General features: G+C 49.1%; 10 protein-coding genes across 10 annotated transcripts in view; 3 read left to right on the top strand and 7 right to left on the bottom strand.

Annotated features, from left to right (window-relative positions):
- BT62DRAFT_993345 (winged helix DNA-binding domain-containing protein) overlaps positions 1 to 751 on the top strand; it is a gene marked incomplete at its 5' end in the record, with an annotated part of 3150 nt that extends 2399 nt beyond the window's left edge. The window contains 4 exons of the mRNA XM_043190399.1: positions 61 to 130; positions 191 to 320; positions 370 to 472; positions 532 to 751. Coding sequence (XP_043041220.1) covers positions 61 to 130; positions 191 to 320; positions 370 to 472; positions 532 to 609 — 381 coding nt within the window. The 3' untranslated portion in view covers positions 610 to 751. The remainder of the gene's footprint in view (positions 1 to 60; positions 131 to 190; positions 321 to 369; positions 473 to 531) is intronic.
- Positions 752 to 1194: 443 nt separating this feature from the next.
- Positions 1195 to 1809, bottom strand: BT62DRAFT_930746 (uncharacterized protein). Its single transcript, XM_043185997.1, has 2 exons — positions 1522 to 1809; positions 1195 to 1463 (listed from the first exon to the last, which is right to left on the bottom strand). Exons 1-2 carry the CDS (start codon positions 1783 to 1785, stop codon positions 1263 to 1265), a joined length of 465 nt encoding a protein of 154 aa, XP_043041219.1. The 5' UTR covers positions 1786 to 1809; the 3' UTR covers positions 1195 to 1262.
- Positions 1810 to 1904: 95 nt separating this feature from the next.
- BT62DRAFT_966774 (60S ribosomal protein L10A) lies at positions 1905 to 3046 on the top strand. The gene is made up of 6 exons (XM_043188830.1): positions 1905 to 1958; positions 2012 to 2170; positions 2223 to 2336; positions 2395 to 2510; positions 2566 to 2730; positions 2793 to 3046. The coding sequence occupies exons 1-6, from the start codon at positions 1954 to 1956 to the stop codon at positions 2888 to 2890; spliced, it is 657 nt and encodes a 218-aa protein (XP_043041218.1). The 5' UTR covers positions 1905 to 1953; the 3' UTR covers positions 2891 to 3046.
- Positions 3047 to 3129: 83 nt separating this feature from the next.
- Positions 3130 to 5221, top strand: BT62DRAFT_789822 (uncharacterized protein). The gene is made up of 13 exons (XM_043182295.1): positions 3130 to 3181; positions 3238 to 3342; positions 3426 to 3466; positions 3518 to 3788; positions 3845 to 3878; positions 3932 to 3997; positions 4052 to 4105; positions 4176 to 4246; positions 4302 to 4360; positions 4416 to 4563; positions 4626 to 4693; positions 4754 to 4791; positions 4845 to 5221. Coding segments are annotated over exons 2-13 (1080 nt in total). The 5' UTR covers positions 3130 to 3181; positions 3238 to 3340; the 3' UTR covers positions 5073 to 5221.
- BT62DRAFT_930744 (uncharacterized protein) lies at positions 5109 to 7502 on the bottom strand. The gene is made up of 4 exons (XM_043185996.1): positions 7080 to 7502; positions 6909 to 7005; positions 6492 to 6850; positions 5109 to 6438 (listed from the first exon to the last, which is right to left on the bottom strand). The coding sequence occupies exons 1-4, from the start codon at positions 7424 to 7426 to the stop codon at positions 5370 to 5372; spliced, it is 1872 nt and encodes a 623-aa protein (XP_043041216.1). The 5' UTR covers positions 7427 to 7502; the 3' UTR covers positions 5109 to 5369.
- Positions 7503 to 7630: 128 nt separating this feature from the next.
- On the bottom strand, positions 7631 to 9971 carry BT62DRAFT_986463 (glycoside hydrolase family 13 protein; the record flags this gene model as incomplete). Its single annotated transcript, XM_043190004.1, has 12 exons — positions 7631 to 7905; positions 7950 to 8111; positions 8162 to 8276; positions 8326 to 8550; positions 8598 to 8841; positions 8896 to 8945; positions 8997 to 9100; positions 9166 to 9320; positions 9367 to 9496; positions 9549 to 9582; positions 9634 to 9733; positions 9788 to 9971. The coding sequence occupies 12 exons, from the start codon at positions 9969 to 9971 to the stop codon at positions 7660 to 7662; spliced, it is 1749 nt and encodes a 582-aa protein (XP_043041215.1). The 3' UTR covers positions 7631 to 7659.
- A 719-nt stretch (positions 9972 to 10690) lies between these two features.
- On the bottom strand, positions 10691 to 11843 carry BT62DRAFT_930740 (uncharacterized protein). Its single transcript, XM_043185995.1, has 4 exons — positions 11662 to 11843; positions 11392 to 11612; positions 10814 to 11337; positions 10691 to 10766 (listed from the first exon to the last, which is right to left on the bottom strand). Exons 1-3 carry the CDS (start codon positions 11744 to 11746, stop codon positions 10834 to 10836), a joined length of 810 nt encoding a protein of 269 aa, XP_043041214.1. The 5' UTR covers positions 11747 to 11843; the 3' UTR covers positions 10691 to 10766; positions 10814 to 10833.
- On the bottom strand, positions 11840 to 12193 carry BT62DRAFT_1004478 (uncharacterized protein; the record flags this gene model as incomplete). Its single annotated transcript, XM_043177038.1, has 1 exon — positions 11840 to 12193. One exon carries the CDS (start codon positions 12191 to 12193, stop codon positions 11840 to 11842), a length of 354 nt encoding a protein of 117 aa, XP_043041213.1.
- A 2309-nt stretch (positions 12194 to 14502) lies between these two features.
- BT62DRAFT_789704 (uncharacterized protein) lies at positions 14503 to 15228 on the bottom strand. Its single transcript, XM_043182294.1, has 2 exons — positions 15162 to 15228; positions 14503 to 15102 (listed from the first exon to the last, which is right to left on the bottom strand). Exon 2 carries the CDS (start codon positions 15022 to 15024, stop codon positions 14599 to 14601), a length of 426 nt encoding a protein of 141 aa, XP_043041212.1. The 5' UTR covers positions 15025 to 15102; positions 15162 to 15228; the 3' UTR covers positions 14503 to 14598.
- Positions 15229 to 15262: 34 nt separating this feature from the next.
- Positions 15263 to 18034, bottom strand: BT62DRAFT_1075075 (uncharacterized protein). The gene is made up of 5 exons (XM_043179083.1): positions 17849 to 18034; positions 17741 to 17791; positions 15529 to 17120; positions 15371 to 15477; positions 15263 to 15311 (listed from the first exon to the last, which is right to left on the bottom strand). Exons 1-4 carry the CDS (start codon positions 17964 to 17966, stop codon positions 15433 to 15435), a joined length of 1806 nt encoding a protein of 601 aa, XP_043041211.1. The 5' UTR covers positions 17967 to 18034; the 3' UTR covers positions 15263 to 15311; positions 15371 to 15432.
- Between the last annotated feature and the right edge of the window lie 266 nt (positions 18035 to 18300).

Raw genomic sequence — 18300 nt, 5'->3', positions numbered from 1 at the left:
ACGTTATCCTTGGATGAGCTGTCTGCGGCGACCGCGATCAGCAAGGACATCCTGTCCCAGGTATTGGCGTTGTTGGTGAAGGCTAAGATTCTCGTCAATGAGGAGAAGGACCAATACGATTTGAACCCTGGTTCGTGATAGGTTCCGCTCGCGCCTTCGCTTAATTGACCGATCCTTATTCTCTCTTCAGGTTTCAAGTCAAAGAAGATTCAGGTCAATTTGAATCAGCCAATCAAAGCTGAAGTGAAGGCCGAGTCTTCTGACGTCCTCAAGGCCGTCGACGAAGACAGGAAATACGTTATCCAAGCTACTATTGTTCGGTACGTACAGTTCGCACTGTGCGTTCTCCATACGCTGACGGTATTGCAGAATCATGAAAGCCCGTAAGACGATGAAAGACCAAGCCCTGATTCAAGAAGTCATTTCCCAGATCTCTCAACGTTTCGCTCCCAAGATTCCTGACATCAAAAAGGTGCAGTTCCGTTAGGCATATCAAAAAATACCCGTTCTTACATACATTCTTCCCACCAGGCCGTAGAGACCCTTTTGGAGCAGGAGTACCTGGAACGAGTTTACGGACTGAAAGACACGGTTGCCTATGTTGAATAATTCCTCCGCTCCCTTCCTCACTTGTATCGTCGCATCATCACTCATTCCTTGTACCATAATGCAATACATTAGAAAGTCGGCTGAGTCCCTGTCATATACATTACTCGCCGTAATACACTGGCCTACTACACCTTCACTCCAGACTCGATTTCTTAGGCTCCGTACCGTCTTTACTACCGGTGAGGACTGGATAGGCGGAGTCGGATAATGGTGATGAAACACAAAGCACTGGCACATACTGATGGGTTCCTTGGGGTGGAAATCTTAGGACGCGTAAGCAAGATGGAAGCTATTTCGCGAGCTTCAGCAAGAGTGCTCATGTGCTCACGGCGAAAGATGAATCCGGAAATGTTGTCACACTAGTGGCTTTCATGACAATCATGCTCACTGGCTCTGCTGAGAGCATTGGCTTCCGCGAGGGGGTCTCGAGGACGTTTGGCGGGCTCTCCGGATGTACTTGTATGATTCGTTAGGAGGGTTTGCCGGCGAGTTGAGCGTTCGTCTGATGGATCCCGTATCTCCCTTTCTTTGCTGTGGACGAATGAGGGCTGGTCTTGAGGTCTCAGCAAACAAGGTTTTTTTTTTTGGTTTCAAAGTTACTTCTGTTATTGATAGAATTACATGCCTGTGTAACGAAATGCGAATGCGAATACTTATATCTCTTTCTCATGGTCAAGCGCATATTCCAACGTCAATTTCAGTTCCTGCCATTGCCTTGCCTCCAACTCATTAGCACGGTAGCTCATATCCAGCACCGCTTGACAGTCATCTACAAATTGCTTCGCCTGGTATGTATTCCCATGCACTTTGTCAAGCACCGGATGCGAAGATTGCATTCCAGTCCCAAGCCACCACTGTTGTAGCAGCGAACATGAGCCCGAGAATGTCATCTAATGCAGCTGTAGACTATACCTTTGAATTCCAATAATCTCCTTCGCGTCTGTGCAACTGCGCGTGTAAATAATTGCTTGTCAAATTTCCATCATCGCTTTGCGCGAGCGTATGTGCACGATCGATATCATCATTAAGTAGGTGAAGGGCGCTCAGGACAGGAATAGAGTCGGATAAGGCATCAATTCGGGGCGTAAGAGAACTATCATATACATTGCTTGGCTTCAGTGAGGGTATAGGACGCGCAAGCAAGATGGAAGCTATTTCGCGAGCTTCAGCGGTCATGGATGCCGGCGGCAAGAATGCGATTGTCACGAAAGACGAATCCGGAAATGTTGTCTTTGTCACAACTGTACAGTTTCACGTGACCGTCCCATCCTCAATTATTGGACAGAACTAATTCGTTTTTTTTTGCGAAACTCAAGGGCCAACGATCGACCGGTGCCAGCAAGCATGAGGTTCGTAATCTACCTTCGTTCATTCTCGCCGTTTTCTGAACGTTTTCCAACAGTAGTAAACTTTCGGTGTCAAGCGTGCGGGGCCTTGTAAAAGATGTCCTCGCTGAAGCCAATGGCGAGAAGAAGCGGAACTTTGTCGAGACCATCGAATTACAGATTGGTCTGAAGAACTACGACCCTCAGAGGGATAAGCGTTTCAGCGGAACTGTCAAGTGCGTAGCTTGTTATTTTGCCTTAGGGGTCGCTAAGAACATGTAATCCTAGGCTCCCCAACGTTCCCCGTCCCAGGATGTCCATTTGCATTCTCGCTGATGCCGCCGACATTGATCGTGCTAAGCAGATTGAGCTCGAGTACATGTCCGTTGATGATTTGAAAAAGTGAGTGATCTGCTGGTGCTGGCACTGAACGATTTTTTTACGGATTGGGTACGTGCAGGCTTAACAAAAACAAGAAGCTTGTAAAGAAGCTCGCCAAGAAGTACGATGCTTTCTTGGCTTCTGAGACTCTTATCAAGCAAATCCCTCGTCTCTTGGGTCCCGGTTTGTCCAAGGGTTCGTTACTGACTCTTCATCTCGCGTGAACGCAGTGAGGCTAACAAATATGCAGCTGGAAAATTCCCTACACCGGTGTCGCATGCCGAAGACCTTAACAACAAGCTGACGGAGGTCCGCTCTACCATCAAGTTCCAGCTCAAGAAGGTTCTGTGTTTGGGCGTCGCCATCGGCCATATCCAAATGACCGAGGACCAAGTCCTCGCCAACGTCATGCTCAGTACGTATCCTTCCCACCCGAGGTCCCCGAACTGGGCGCTTATCCTTTTTTTTTTTCGGTAGGCATCAACTTCTTGGTGTCCCTTCTCAAGAAGAACTGGCAGAACGTCAAGTCCCTCCACATCAAGACCACCATGGGCAAGCCTGTTCGTGTCTTCTAATAAGGGAAACGAACGTGGATTTTGATTTTTTCTGAGATGGGTGGGTGGTAATGGATACGAGAAACCTGTGCGGCTGTAATGCATTCCATGAAGCCCCGCACGCTTGTACCAACGGCTTTCAGGGGAGGAAGGTCGATTGGGAGCTGATATGGTTGCACGGTTTATCGTCTCTTTATCACTCTGTTCGTCAAGATATTATTTCATGATCATCCCTTTGTCGTTAGCGTAGCAATGCTATGGGTTGCTGAAACTGAAGTTTTGAACTTGAGTATTGTTGACCCCCGGATCGATGTACGCTTCTGATGGTATCACAGAAAGTGGGGAAGACTCATCAACATTGGGTATAGCTTCGTCTCTTCTCACCGCATACGTATTCTAACCATTCCATATACCACACCACAGCCTTCATGCCGAGACAGGAAGTGGAGGAGGCTCGGGCGGTGCGGCGGTATGTAAGTCTTTGTAATATTCCCCATGGCTTTCAGATGCCGGGGTTGTAGAGGTGTGGGAGAGATAAATCACATCGAATTGGTAGGCCTGCCTCTCACACAGCAACCATGACTTGGATGACCAACGGTAAGTTTATGCGCTCCTTTCAATCTCGACGGCGAGTTATCATTGTCGTAGATGCTAACGACTCCTCGGATGATTCTCTGATCCTTGTCGTACATATCTATGATGCATTGTCTTTCCTTGGATTTTTGCTCCTCCTTGCAGTACTGCTCCCGGCGGCTCTTTCCAAGCAAATAAAGCGCAGGCGAACATGGTACAGTCTGATAATATCTTGGATGGTTTTCGCGTTCTCGTACCTATGCCTCGTGAACGACCATTTCGGCGACGAACCCCATTTTGGAACGTGTCTTTTCCAAACATTATTGGTGTATTCAGCGCCTCCGCTGTAAGGACTTAGTGTTTTGTTTATTCATTTTTTTTCGGTGCTGATTATGTGTCCAGAGTTGCAAGCACGGGGTTCCATTTCATTCTAGATGTAAAAGTCTGTTTGAGAATGGGGGACATGCATACGCTAACGCCTCAGATCAGATATACTTGGAACTTCGCAATACAACCATTGGTGGATCCAACGTCTCCGTAGTCTGTCGTGATATGGTGAGTACTGTCCTCTGGATATCCACGAACCGTCACTTCTGAACAATCAAACAGATGGTCTTAACGCCTTGGGTTCTCTGGGTCTTGATGATCATGACAACAGCATTTGTGAGTAAAAACGATTGTGAGAAGTAGATTTCTAGGTCCCTTGCTCATGCCATCCATCCTACACCCGCAGCTGATCAAGGATCCCACTCAAATATCCCGGGAATCATCTCACATGTACTGTCACAGCAACACCGTAGCACAGTCGGTTTTTTTCTCGCTTTTTCTCATCCTTTGCGAAAACGTTAATCGGCATTAGACTTGTAGTTACGCTATGTGTAACGTTCCCCTTGGCTGCCTCCTGCGTTCTCTTCGAAGGTACTCGACCATCTCTCACATCCCAAACCCTATACTTACGGACAATTCCCGGTAGGGCTAATGGGTCATCTACTGTATCGCAATTGGACTGTCTTCCGGCGGTACTGCGTCGATAAAGCCAGCGACAGCCGTAGCGGACGGGTATCCCTCTCGATGATCATTCGCCTCGTTTGCTTCACGATGGTCCCACTAGCCGCGCTCGGGTACGTGCATCTCTCCAAACGAAGCGGTGTCCCTTGCGACTTGACGTTACCTCATCGTGTAGCCTGGCATCACTCGTAGCCGCACACCAGACGGAGTCTAACGCCACTTGGAATATCCTCCTGGCATCATGTACGCTAGCTTCTCGCTCAATTTTTTGCCCCATGTGCTCACTGCCGCTGCTGCACCCAGTGCCAATTTTAGCTGCCTTGTCGTTTGGCACGCAAAAGGTTACTTGCTCTGTTTAACTGATAGGCCCTACCTGAGCATTTCTCTCTTAAAGGATATCGTCCGAGCATGGATGTTCTGCTTGCCTTCTCGTGGTGATGCGCCGGGAAAAGATGACGAGTCTCTGTCCCATAAGCAGCTTTCTTCCTCCATCCCTAATCCGCTACCTTCGCCAAGTCTCGGAGAGGGATGGTCGAGTCGGCAGTCAAACGTTTCCAAGTACTCTTTGCCTACCTATCAACACCAAAGCTTGTTGTCTATCGAATCCGTGCAATCCCGCTGAATGTTCTAGCGCTCACATTTCGTGGACAGAGATTTATATTGACTTGGAATATTTGCATAATATTGAAGTTTTACATACAGCAAGTGACGGTATATTTCATTCTGGTAGACAGGACTATATCTATACATTCATTACATACGGTGCAGATCAATGAAGTACAAGCAATTTTAGATTCGATCAAAACGGAGAGAGATTTCGTAATTTCGTACAGAGAAAGCAAAGCTGCGAAGACAATACATTGAGCGCATTCAGTTGAGAGCAAGGCATGACCAAGACAAAAGCGGGAAAAAAAAAGACCTAGATGTCAGGCACATGTCCCTGCACCTCCGACGGCCCGACGTGATAACTCGTCAACACGGTCATCAACGAACACATATACCAGAACCTATTGTCGCTCTTCTTACCCTTCTTTTTCTTCTTCTTCTTATCCTGACTCTCAAAGTCTTGCTGACGGGCCATCTGAATCCACGATCCACCTAGACCCATCCCCACCCGAAGGTCCTTTGCGGCATCCTCGCCAACGAAAATGGTGATATCGTCCTTCCACGGGTTATGAGGCTTCGGCCCAGAGGGAGGCGTGTCGGCCTCAATGTCGTCTTTACCGAGCACTGGGCCCTTCGAGAGGGACGAAATCGTCGGCTCATCATCTCCTGTCTTGGACCCGAGCCAAGGCGACAACACCACCTTGGTGAACCTGCGTTCCAACTCCGCTTCTACAGCTTCGGGGCTGGGGTCCTTGGCGTGAGGTAACGCAGAAACATCTTTGGGTGGAGGGATGATAGCGGCTATTCGTCGCATTGACTGCTCAACGATACCAGTAGTATGCGTCACAGGAAGGGCAGTAGGTCCGAAAAGTTCCATCAACCGGGGTCGCTCTACCAGGAAACTCCAGTCTTGCGCCGTAGAATCATTCCAGACATTTTGAGGCGCCGGTGCAGCGTCGTCATCGGCATCCCATGTACTCTTCCAACCACCGCTTTCCTCGGCGGTAATCGCCTCCTCCATGAGCACATCCACATCCTCCGGCTTGATGAGATCAAGGTTGGCGTCCTTCAGTGACTGCTCAAAATCCGCCGCCTCGGGATCAACTTTGAGACGTTTCGCCTCAGGCTTTTCTATATCCGAATCGTCGCTGGGGTAGAAAACATCAGGATTGATGCTCCAATGATCTCGAAAGGCGTAATTGAGGACGTCAGGGAGGGCTTTAGAGATTTTGGAGGTGCAGATGAGCTCTTGGCTCGCGATATCGATGATATTTTGAGAGCGATCCAGGCTGGCCTTGCACTCCGGCCAAACGTTATTGATGATAAGGTATTTGATGAAGAAACCAAGCACGCGCGGGAAATTGATCAGCCTGTAATCTTCACTGCAAATAATTGATCAAATTAGGAGAATAAATGGGAGAACGTGTAGACATACAAATGTAACCCTTGGTTGATCATGTAGTACGACAAAAAGGTAGTGATACTCTTCTCCGGATTCTCGAAGAAATCCAAGAGTTTGTCGTTCTTTGCATCCTTAGCCGCAGCGAGGAGATCTTGAATTTGTTCATCATTCTCGACCTGGTGTGCCTCTTTCCCGTAGTTTTCGTAGGGAGGCCTTGGACGTGGTTTCTTTTTCGGAGCACTGGCGTTTTGGGACACCTGAACGTCTTTCATGTGTGGCATCCCTTCATCATCAGAAAAGTCGTCGTCCTCTTCGTTGTCTTTCGAGGCCTTATCAGGATCCGTTTTGTGCCATACTGGGGTGCTCTGTAACAACCCAATATACAACTGGATCTATTGTCGTCAATGTAAGGGTTATCGCGAAGGTAGGTCGACACATAAAGATACATACCTGATCCCATATTTCATTGACCTTTTGAGGGATCGGACGACGTGCCCGAATAAAGTCACTAGCCGCTTGATGAAGACGATCTTGGGGCGGACGGCGACTGTGGGAATACGGATCAGATACGCAATCGCAGTGGCAATAAAGACGCGAAAAAGAAAGAAAAATGTTACATACTCATCGTAGCCTTCTGGATGGAGACGTCTCCCCATATCTTCCCAATCGTTCCACCACTCTCGCTTTTCTCCCGAGGCCTTCCAATGGGACTCATTGACGTCCTTCTCGCCACTCTGGGCATTCGTCTTGCATAAGTCAGTAGCGTGGACCGATTTTATAGCAACAGTAGGAATCTGCAGAGCATCTCGCTCAACACGATCAGATGTTTCCATCAAGATTCCGACCTCCTTGTAGTCCTTGAAAGGTATGATTTCAACGCCTTCCGGCGGCTGTGGGAAGGGAGGGAAACGCATTTCAAAGTTAGTCGAGGGCGCCTCCTGGCCAGAATTTGGATTTTCGATAGCCATGGTCGAAGAAAAGATTGAGTTTGGACGTTTGACGCCGAAGGTTTGCGTTAAAAGGAAGCAGGTGCGTGGGATAGTTGGTCGTTTACGGTAAGTCCATTTCCTAACGGGGATGGTACCTACTGCCCTCAAATCATGAAAACTAGTGGCAGTGGCAATTTTCTTCTTGAAGGAGAGATAAGAGTCATTCAAAGCTTAAGGAAGATCAATTCATTCTCTCTTTGTATGATGCGGTTTCAGAAGGACACATACACTCTACCTTCGTACGATCTAAGCGTGAAAGAATCGATCTCGGACCTGTCATAGTTTCCTAGCACTAGCTTCATATTGTCGGGCCCCTTATCCACAGGCAGGTCGAGCTCCACCACCTTGTCGCTAAAATTGAGCAGGACCAGCACCTGTACTCTCGACTCTGCCAAGGTCCTTCTGTATGCAAAGACATGCTCGTGTTCCGGGACGAGGAGCTCGTACTCTCCGAAGATCTGCAACCACATCAGCACTTGTTGCCCAGCACAGTGTGACTTACCAGAACAGGGTACTGCTTGCGCGTCTGAAGAGCGCGTTTATAGAATGAAAACACACTCCCATCGTCTGCAAGCTGAATAGAGGCGTTCCATGTCTGATAATCCTCGTTTACGCGCATCCAGGGTACACCACTGGTGAATCCAGCATTCAGAGACGAATCCCACTAAGGGGTACGGTCAGATAGAGTCAGACTTGAGAGCGAAACGATATTACCTGCATCGGTACACGAGCATGGTCCCGCGCCTTTCTCCGGAAACCCTCAAAGACATCTTCCATGTCGATCTCGTCCGCTTTCTTACCTGTCTCGCGGATTCGCCGCTCCAAAACTCTATGGCAGGGACGATCAGCCTACACCAAACGTATCCGCAAAAAAGTACCTCTTCCAGTAATTCTGCGAAGCGACATCTTTGTACTCCTCGAGCTTCCAACTCGGCGGGAAATTCTTCAAACCTAACTCTTGCCCTTGATAGATGTACAATGTGCCCTTCTGGGTCACTTCCAGGATAGCCAACATCTTGGCAGAGAGAGCGCGTAGCTCATCAGTTGTGTCGTTTCCGAATCTGGAGACAGCGCGCGTATGGTCGTGATTCTCAATAAAGATGCTGGGAAACGCGTAAGATAGATACAAAGGAACGAGAACACGACTCACGCGTTCCAAAAACCATCGGCGCTCTTGAAAACTTGCCACCTGCTGATGATGTCCTTGAACTCAGCCAGTGTCCATTGTCGGTGCATCAAAGGGCTCCAGTCCCTCACGGTCTTGGGGGTGTCCAGCTCCATAAGCTCGAAGTGGAACACCATGTTCAGTTCTTTATGATCCGGTAAAACGTACAGCGCCAACGCATCCATCGATTCAGTAAAAGGCGTTTCGCCAACCGTGATAATATCGTAACCTAAGATTGTTCAGTGGCAAATCGTCGCCGGGATCAAGCCGTAGTAATACGGACGTGACAGGACTTTGTCCCTCATTTCTTTCAAGTACTCGTGAACACGCGGGCTACGACAAATTCATCTGAGCATAAGAGACCGTATAAACACCAAGTCCTACCCATTAGCAAAATGCACGCCCGCTGGTTGGAAGGCTTCATTGACGTCGAGGACAGGTGCGTCGGGAAGACCGTCGACTTTGGAGATGATGTTGATCACATCCATCTGAATCGTTTACGTGAATGAGACACCGGAGCATAGCGCAAAAAGAATATTGGGAAAAACCTTACCCTGAATCCATCACACCCGCGATCGAGCCAGAACCTCATCAAGTCATAGACAGCTTCGCGTACAGCAGGATTGGCCCAATTGAGATCGGGTTGTTTCGAAATGTACAGATGAAGATAGTATTCATCGGTATCAGCATCATAATCCCATGCAGAACCTGTCCCGCTGCATGAAAAACCGCTGCACATACAATTTATGATTACCTTCAAAGACAGATCTCCAGTTATTGGGTGGACGGCGGTTCCCTTCGGAGTCGTATTTCGGAGGACGCCAGATGTACCAATCCCGTTTGGGGTCGTCTTTGCTCCTTCGAGATTGCATAAACCATTCATGCTAGAGAGAATCGTCAAGAAAGAATGCCCTCAAACCCATCAACGACACCAACCTCATCCGAGGTGTGATTGACGACCAGGTCCATCCTAAGTGCGGGTGTGAGCGGGCAAAGTCTGGGCAGGAGAACGATTCCGCACATTAACTTCATTCCTCGGTCATGAATGCCTTTCAGGAGATTATCCCAGTCTTGCAACGTGCCATACTTTGGGTCAATCTCGCGATAATCCGATCCGCGACCTCGACAGTCATTAAAGGATCGGCCGGAAGAGCGATGTCCTTACATATCATAACCCATATCCGCGAGCGGCGACTTGTAGATCGGCGAAAGCCACAGTATGTCAACGCCAAGTTCTTTGAGATAGTCTAACTTGGCTGCAATTCCGTTAAGGTCACCGAAACCATCTCCGTTCGAGTCGAAGAAAGAAACAGGGTATATCTGGTACACAGTTGAGCTTTTCCACCACGGTTGGGCCATCGTATGGAATGGTCGTTGGTCAGGGGATATCGATAAGTGGAGCCTCGTGTCATCCGTAGGGAGCTTCTTGAGGCTTGCCCTCATGTTCGAAAGTCGTTTCTTGGGACTCGGACACTCGGTCCGCACGGGGAACGCACCCTGTTCGAGGGTTGAGTTTGGACATCGCATGAAAAACTAATCTCTGGAGGACAGGAAGATATCAGTGAAATCGATAGCAGGGAGTCCCGGGCCATTTGCTTCTCGAAGCTTTTTTCGCGCATGTCACAGGAAGAAACGGTCGCTCAGACTGGGTACCCTCGATGTCCTTCAATTGAAGCCTGGCTGAACAGAAAATCAGAAAACTTGAGCGGTGAGATCATGTAAGCACGTCAAGACGCGCCCTAGCGAGTTTCAGAGCTCGCCGATCCAGCCAAGAGGGGTGACGAGGGGAGAAGGTCAGGACCGTCTGGGGCCGAATTGGAACTGCAGATCGAGTAGGAATAGCCCATGATCTATATGAACAGTGAGTCAGCTTCCTCTTCTTCGAGTGACATGCGCCGTTCGTGTCCAAGTTCAACTCTTAAAGACAATTACTTCCTCTGTTACGGCCCGAACCAAGGACAATGGTTTCCTTTGCAAGAGATGAGAACCCTCTGCTCTCGACGTTCGGATATTTGACCCAACGGTTAACATTGGAAAAGGTGAGTGCGTCGAAGCCTAAATCCAGCTCCGACTGGGAGAGGGTGAGTACAAAATCGCCTCAGTATTCTTCGTATGTACAAACAAGTCATCTGGCGCAAAAAAAAAAAATCGCGTCTGCGAGAACATCAGACATATTTAGATTCAAGAATGGACGAACTCACCCTTCCGAGTCCCCACCTGTTTATTTCTTTTTCCCCTTCTTCTTTCCTGCTCCACCGCCGCCGCCACCACCACCTCCAGTAGCGGGTTCCGTCAAACCCTGGGTCGCTCCTCCCCCGCCGCTCCTCCCTTTCTTCCTGCTCTGCTGATATGTAGACCGTTCGCTCTTCTTCAGCCACCGCTCCGGGTCTGGTGCTGGAGAAACACCAGGTGTGATACCCTTCGGGACACGCGAAGCTCGCACCTTCTTTGTCGTCGTAGTGGGCTGGGCTGTCGACACCTGGACAGTAGCGGCAATGGACGACGGTGCCAGAGCCGGAGGTGGGGCGCTCTCTAGAGAGGACGCTATGGAGGAAGGAAGCAGCTGCGAGAAAGAGGCAGTATCCTGAAGGAGGAAATCCAGGTGTAGTTGGGCCGCAGAGAGGTTGGTGAGGATATCGGTATGCTCCTCGGATGTGGGGTCAGAGGAATCGAGAAGAGCGGTATATAGATCCACTGCGGTAGCAAAGTCTCCGTTTCGGTAGCTCTTGATGAACACTGGTGAGCCCAGAGACAAGACAAGAAAAGAAAGTCGTCGTACGAGCTGTGCCTCCAAATGAGTCGCGCCTCTCTCAGCATCACCTGTTACTTCTTTTAACACTTGTCGTGCCTCATCCCCCCTCTGCATCCTATACAACGCATAGGCTTTCTCAAACCCATCGCACCCTGGTAGGTCAAGCGCTGAATCATAACGCTCCGTCTGCAGGAGAAGAAACAGCTTGGTTTGTAGGGCATCCGGGTCGGTGGGGGCGAGAGTCAATACTAAAGCACACTGGTCAGCATAGGTGATATGGCCGCAGAATCAACATACTCTTGTCGCATGTCTTGAGCGCGTTGATGAAATGTCCTCCGTCAATCTGTGCACAGAGCGACGTGAATAGACGTTGCAGCCGCATTTCCAGAATCAGCTCAACCCTTTCCGCGGCAGTTTTCGACTTTATCCTCGACGACATAATAGCGAGGTGGTGGTATAGAAGACGTGTTCGCGATCAGTAACGCGCCGAAAGCGGTATGGCAATCGTGTAATGACCACCCCGGCTTTTTCCGGTCTTATTTTCCGGTAATAGCCGACAATCCAGCACAGCCATGCCGACAAATGAGCAGCACGGAAGAATATCTCTCTCCCTCAAATGTTTCCTATCCGATGCGTACAAGACGTATGGGTGGCCTGTGTCAGTGACATCCCGGAAAATAGAACGATAAGTGGACGTGAAATTCTTTCTGCTTGAAGGGACAGATTCGCGGTCTATCGGCCCATCATAGACCTCTGTGACCACAATCGCTGAGTTAAAAACTAAAATGAGGCAGGTCACATAGGCAGCGTTCAAAGTTATCCGGAACATCGGCTCGCATTGCCTATATTACCGGATCTTCATCGTGGTGGAAGAGAGAGCGGTGATATCGTCGGAAGCTTCGAACTCGCGCAGTAGCACAAGTGCATGCTGTTAGGATTACACGATGGCACAGGAATAATGTATGTACGTCCATGCGAATACTTTTGCCAGAAGATGCTCGTGGTCTAGGCTCGACGGGATGTCGAGAAGTGTAATTAAACGAAAATGGGAAGTTACTACAATTGGATGCTGGTTAGGTACATACTTGGGAGCGCGGTGCAGCGTGGACGGAGAAGGAAGCAGAAGGGTGATGCATCATATTTCCAGAATCATTCGAGAGGACTTAGACCGACGAAACGTCTGCGAAGACCAGATGTTGAATTGAGTCAGATGAGCCGCAGTGTAACAGCCTGATAGACCGTGGAATATTGAGCTCCGATAGAAGTAACCAGAAGCTATTCATGGCGTGCCTTCGGGAATGGTACTGTACCGGAACTATTCACACGCAATTTTGAGCCGTCAAAGGATATTCGTTGGGGCTTGGAACGAAGGACGTCCTAACGGCAACAGTCCAGGAGATAAGAAATTTAGACCGTTCATTTCGATCTGGCGGCATTCGGGCCGAACCTTCTGGATTAAGGGTCACCAGTCACATGCCATGACGTCAGCGGTCGCTGTCGAAAAGCTTTTTGAAGAAATTGATGGCGAGGATTTTCTTCTTAACGATTACCATGACGCTTACAACACCGCCCAACATGAAAACTTCTCCCCGCCGTCTCTCACCGTCACCGCGCCCAATGTCACCATCATCTATACCCTCGTCGCCGACGTCGGTGCACTCGTCGAGCTCAGCCATTTTCGAGCGCGACATCGAACCCACATCCCTACACCCGCAGCCAGTGCACCCCAATCCTCACAGAATACCTCGCGCGAAAAACACAGAGCTTTCTGTGCCTTCCGTCCTTGACTCTGCGGCAGCGATTCTAACTGATTCGCATCCAGGAGACCCCGACGTAGAGGTACTTAGTCCTGCCGCCAGTCCGCTGGTGAGCCGCAGTCCGTCTCCACGGACTTCAATGCTCCTTCCCACGTCATCAATAACGCCCCCTTCACCCACTGCCATCACTCGTGAGCTCTCGTCGTCGTCTTCACCCAACCCTGCAGCGAAACGGTTGTCGTTTCTGTCCTACAGCGACCTGCTTGCCTCAAATCCGACAAATACGGTCCCTTTGTCCTCGTTGACGACTGAACCTGCCACTCCGCCCCATATTCCGAGCTTGACGGACGGTGGCACTGGTAAGAACATTGGTTTCGATGAATGGGTCAGGGAGGGGCTTGGCATGGGGCTTGAGGAAAGGCTGGAGGCAGTCAGTGGTGCAACGAGCCCCGTCTGTACCAGAAGCCGCCCCGCCAGTGTTGTCAATGTGAAAGGTTAACCTTTTCTTCTGTGCTTTATGCATACTCCGTATTGCCACACAAATTCATCATTCGTCTCCTTAAAGTTATAATCCATGCCAGAGTAGTATTTCGTTCAAGGTTTCTTGAATATTTCAACGCTGTTTCCGTCGTACTTATCTAATGCCCCCAATTATTTTATACCTTATGTACCATAAATGGACCTCTATGATATTAATGTACATGCGTTTCCTCGTGAACTATCCCTTTCCAACCGCAACCATCACACTGGAAATCTGATTTCGAAATTGGATTCATCCATGTTGCAATGCATAGCTTCAGTGGATCAATATTGTTCTGCCCCGTCTGTGTCGGAAAGATGTTTATCACCGAGAAGATGCAGATCTTCAGAGGCTACCTGATTTTTAAAGAATATCAAGGAACAATGCTGTACAGCCATTGTTAGTACACCGCCGCTGGATGACCGGGACCGTGCTAGTACCACCATTGTTATGTGATGTATATATAACACGAACAGCGAGGAATCAACCACGCCTCAGTCCAGTACCAATCCGAAATCGTACTCGGAGCTCAGGCTGTTACGAGCCACAAATATTCATGTTTCTGAAACATTATCAGACCGGGGATTCATCGCAATCAGAAATTGATTGTGCCGGTGTCCAGAGTGTGTAGCACAGAGGGCTTTTGTCCATGATCAGTTGTGAATGGGTCACAAATTGATTCCGCTGCAGTTCCTTGTAGATATGCTTTTTGCTTCACTTGATCGATGGAAAACATCTCCGAAATTTATCGGTACCGCTTACTAGATTATACTTATACCTAGGTCCACCAATCTTTTCTGATTAACGTGGGTCTCCTTCTCTGCTGAGTCATGATGCACGTGACACTCACCAGGAAGACCCATGTATCACGGACACGACCCCCATCGGTGATGTGAACTGGGACCGCTAGCGCCCTGACTGTTTGGCGTCAAGGGTGAGTTGTCGGAAGAACTTGTATCACCAGATAATCAACTGTAGTATTGAGATTATCTTCCGACAATATTGGACGAATAAACTTCGTGTTTGTAGAATGTGCACCAATTTATCAGGATCCTGGCGATAAGATGGGTTTATTCGAAAAATATTGGCGATATGGGTAAGAGCGCGTCTGTCTATGATGGTAGGAGTCAAGGTCGATGCATAGCATGATGTAGTGGCACGAGTTCCAAAGGAAGGACTGGGCGCTCTGTGAGTCTGGACGGACAAGTCGTGCCTCTTTTGAGGGTTACCGGGCATCGATTGAACGGGATCGCGACGCATCCGTGGACGGAGGGTGTGTCCGCTGAATAGGGACTTGAAGCTGAGGTCCAGAGGAAGATTTTTTGCTCTGAGGGAATGAATGTGCATTCGCGAACGGCGGCGGCACATCATCCCATTTTCCATCTACTCCCATCACAACATTCGAAAACATGGCTGGCTCAAGTCATATACAGACAGATCGCCGCTCGTATCGATGACCAGGTAGGGGTCATAAAGCTGTACAAGCAAATCCTTTCGCTGATTCACTCTGAACTCAATATGGGCTTCCGCCGAGGATCGCTAATAAGATATGAATTAAAGCGGTCACGAACCTCTACCAACTGACTGTACAGGGTGTGGCGCCAAAACATCACAAAATTGGGCAGAGAGAGACAGGTTAGAAAGTAACTATCGACACTCAAAGACTATATCTGCAATAAAACCGTATTCAGATCTTCAGTCACCGAACGAATGCATTAGAGAGACTCACAGATGGCATGAGCGACGGTGCCAATTCGGAAACGTATAAATTTCTCAGAGTTATCAAGAGAACTAGCTTTCACGGGAGCTAACTGTTGGTATAATAGGCGCGCATATCTTGCAACGGACTTCCAGCGCTCTCATCAAATTGACAGAATGGAACCATACCTCAATAAAACATGACCGTCGGGCAACTCGCATCTTCAACCGTCTGGGTGATCCGTCAACAGGGACCGGAAATAAGGCAATATACTGAAAAGAATCAAAGCTGACTCGGATCTCGCAAGGGGAGATCTGCCTGGCTACTACTTCTTCACCGTCAATCAGCGCCAGTCGAGCAATGATATCGTTGACTCGAACATGAATTGTCAGGGAAGATATTTCGCGATGGTCCTTGGTGAAATGGACATGGACGTCCAAGTCTTTCCGACGCTGTCTCTTGACAGATCTCTCAGGAGCCGGTGTCATAGCGCCTAAAAATGCTGGCCAGTCCGGGCGTACAAGAACGTGGCGGCGATCCAACAGATTGGTGCTGAAAATTTCTCGGTGATGTGAGGAGGAGACTACCACATTCGTATCGTCGGGATTCACATCCAATAACCAGAAGGGGATCCACGTTGCTACCCTGGAAACGGTATCATCGGCCAGCCTGTCCGAGTAAACCTTTCTGGATGTGACATGCAAGGCAGGAAAACAATTAAGCATTTTCCTCGAATGCTCTTGAATTTCAAGCATCAAACCAGAAGCGTGAATCTCCTGAAGGACGGGGTGGGGGAGCTGAACAATCAGACAGACGATGGGAGGCACGAAGGGCCAAGTGCGACCAAAGCGACGGTTAGTGTGTGGGCTGAGCGGCACGACCAGTTCTCGCGAAAACGCATCCACGACGTGTACATTCTGCAAATGAATTTCGCAGGACAAGTGTTGGAAATAAAGCGAATCTCCGCCCCACGTCTCGATACGGCGGAGTAGACCCTGCATAGCGTCGCCCCATGCGGTGTCCACCCGTTCCTTCACAACACCCAAGAGTGTGACGAAGCTCTTCCGCATATTACCGGTCTGAACGCATTTCGTATAGATATGGCACAAGGCCTGCGAGAGTTCTTCAGAGCCGACGACAAGGCGATATGGGCCTCTCTGAAGCTTCCAAAGGAAGGACTGGGCATGGTCATGCGTGAGCGACGGATGAGTCTCTGGGATGAGGCCTAAGAAGAAAAAGAGCACGTTCAGATGCTCGGTGCTGCGTTTGTGGGTAGTCACTACCAGAGGAACATTGGCTAGCATCGGCTGGGCCACCTCTGCGAGTATATCCAATAAGCCCGGATGGTCTGCAGAGCTCTGGAGGTGGATCATATCGAACTTTGTCCCTTCATCTGACCAAAGTGTTCGCGGGCTATCGGTTAGAAGATGAATGGTGATGGCACATTGTGATACGAGCGAGCGGAACGCATCCACCATTGTACAGGTAAAATGATTGGTAGGTCCGGTAGATACTCGGTAAATATGCTCCTCTTCTTGCAGCCAGGCAGCCCAATGACGACGTAGGATCTCCATTGAACTATCCGGACAGACAGTCAGAAACGAAGAGAGAACAGAGTTTCTCCACGAAGTGAGGGTTTCTGACGCACTCAAAAGGCCCTTGCATTTGCACCGTAGTAGCCTTGGGCGCGAGGGATCGTGGAGTACGAAGTCATAGGCATCCTCCCATACCTCGGAGCTTTCCTCAGTTGCAAAGACGCTGAATGCTAGCACAAGTCGAGCTGTAGGAACGGAAAGATATCAGACAAGGGATATGGCGGGCTTGGGCCCGTACATCTGAAGGACTGTCACGAGCTCGTGGTCGGGCGAAAGGGACCGCAGAAGCCGTATAATCGCAACACCACATCACGAAGGAAGACATGTAGACCCAGTGGACGTAGGAAGGTCCCCAGGGACAGCGGAACGCTGAACGCTGAAATGAAGGTCTTAAGTGCTTTTGCACCTGTTTCGACGGATTCCATTAGGTTACCGATTTGATTTTGACATCACCGACGCTCCAGTGACTCGGAGACGATATCGGCAGTACTGGCGACATCGAAATCGTCGAAGACACTGAGTCTACACAGCAGCTGATAATGAGCACAAGTCGTTGCTCCCAAGTTTGTCAATTCTGGGGTTGTCCTGGAAGATGATTGGGTGTGGCGCGTCAAGGACCTGAGTAATTCGACATCCTTCGTCAAAATCACATAGTAAAGGCAAATGGATCAGACCATTTAAGTTTCTTCGCCCAGAATACCAGAGCATAGAACAGAGGCGAAGGGAAGAAATCACGAGTGCGATATTCTTATCCGGAGAGATGTACGGGCCCTATACATATATTAAGACAGAAAGAGCAGCTTACCCAGGACAGCAGGGTCAGCGTCGTGACACGTAACATCAATGTTGGTGATTCCTAGAGTGAAGGAGAGGATTAACGGCGCGACGAGCATAGCTGAATGCCAATGCTGACCGTGGTCATTGATTTCCCCTAAAATGAGGGCCAAAATATTATCCAGACGGCGCAAACCAATGAGTAGGATACTCCGATCCTTACGATATTCTATCAGTTGTTGAGATGGTACATCCATGAGTCAATATGTTTCTCTTAAGTGCCTCAGATACAGTAGAGCACGAAGTAGCCTCGAACCAGATGTTCTTCGCAGGAAGGTGTGGCCCAAATCATTGAGATTTCCCACTACTTATATAAAATGGTGACATAAAATGTCTTCGAGAAGCCTTAGCATGAGGTTTAGCTTAAGCTTCTGGCCGGAGTTCTGTTGCTGTCGAAACCTGAATTTCCACCGCAAGTAATAAGTTTCCTGTGGCAAGTAGAAATAGTGGGAAGTTTCCCAACAACGCATTCTGCAGCGGTGATTTGGCGGTGAAGATAGTTCATTGTCCAATTCCCTTCCTGAATTGTTG

Source organism: Guyanagaster necrorhizus (assembly GCF_019112545.1).
Source record: "Guyanagaster necrorhizus MCA 3950 unplaced genomic scaffold BT62scaffold_9, whole genome shotgun sequence".
In the NCBI taxonomy this organism is placed as follows: domain Eukaryota; kingdom Fungi; phylum Basidiomycota; class Agaricomycetes; order Agaricales; family Physalacriaceae; genus Guyanagaster; species Guyanagaster necrorhizus.
This window is presented reverse-complemented; position numbering and strand designations above follow the sequence as displayed.

Excerpts from the sequence above, each read along its gene's own strand:
- BT62DRAFT_930746 (XM_043185997.1), bottom strand. The coding sequence starts at position 1,785 with ATGACCGCTGAAGCTCGCGAAATAGCTTCCATCTTGCTTGCGCGTCCT. Across the intron at positions 1,464-1,521 it reads GAGATTATTGGAATTCAAAG|TGGTGGCTTGGGACTGGAAT; the intron begins GTATAGTCTACA and ends CTGCTACAACAG.
- BT62DRAFT_966774 (XM_043188830.1), top strand. Across the intron at positions 2,171-2,222 it reads CGTTTCAGCGGAACTGTCAA|GCTCCCCAACGTTCCCCGTC; the intron begins GTGCGTAGCTTG and ends ATGTAATCCTAG. Across the intron at positions 2,731-2,792 it reads CCTCGCCAACGTCATGCTCA|GCATCAACTTCTTGGTGTCC; the intron begins GTACGTATCCTT and ends TTTTTTCGGTAG.
- BT62DRAFT_789822 (XM_043182295.1), top strand. Across the intron at positions 4,106-4,175 it reads TGATCATGACAACAGCATTT|CTGATCAAGGATCCCACTCA; the intron begins GTGAGTAAAAAC and ends CTACACCCGCAG. Across the intron at positions 4,361-4,415 it reads CTCCTGCGTTCTCTTCGAAG|GGCTAATGGGTCATCTACTG; the intron begins GTACTCGACCAT and ends AATTCCCGGTAG.
- BT62DRAFT_930744 (XM_043185996.1), bottom strand. The coding sequence starts at position 7,426 with ATGGCTATCGAAAATCCAAATTCTGGCCAGGAGGCGCCCTCGACTAAC. Across the intron at positions 7,006-7,079 it reads CATCCAGAAGGCTACGATGA|TCGCCGTCCGCCCCAAGATC; the intron begins GTATGTAACATT and ends GTATTCCCACAG. Across the intron at positions 6,851-6,908 it reads TCAATGAAATATGGGATCAG|ATCCAGTTGTATATTGGGTT; the intron begins GTATGTATCTTT and ends TGACGACAATAG.
- BT62DRAFT_930740 (XM_043185995.1), bottom strand. The coding sequence starts at position 11,746 with ATGCGGCTGCAACGTCTATTCACGTCGCTCTGTGCACAGATTGACGGA. Across the intron at positions 11,613-11,661 it reads GCTCAAGACATGCGACAAGA|TATTGACTCTCGCCCCCACC; the intron begins GTATGTTGATTC and ends AGTGTGCTTTAG. Across the intron at positions 11,338-11,391 it reads CTCATTTGGAGGCACAGCTC|AGCTACCGAAACGGAGACTT; the intron begins GTACGACGACTT and ends GTGTTCATCAAG.
- BT62DRAFT_789704 (XM_043182294.1), bottom strand. The coding sequence starts at position 15,024 with ATGGAAAATGGGATGATGTGCCGCCGCCGTTCGCGAATGCACATTCAT.
- BT62DRAFT_1075075 (XM_043179083.1), bottom strand. The coding sequence starts at position 17,966 with ATGGATGTACCATCTCAACAACTGATAGAATATCGTAAGGATCGGAGT. Across the intron at positions 17,121-17,740 it reads CGCTGACCCTGCTGTCCTGG|CTCGACTTGTGCTAGCATTC; the intron begins GTAAGCTGCTCT and ends CCGTTCCTACAG. Across the intron at positions 15,478-15,528 it reads GACGGTCATGTTTTATTGAG|ATATGCGCGCCTATTATACC; the intron begins GTATGGTTCCAT and ends GTCCGTTGCAAG.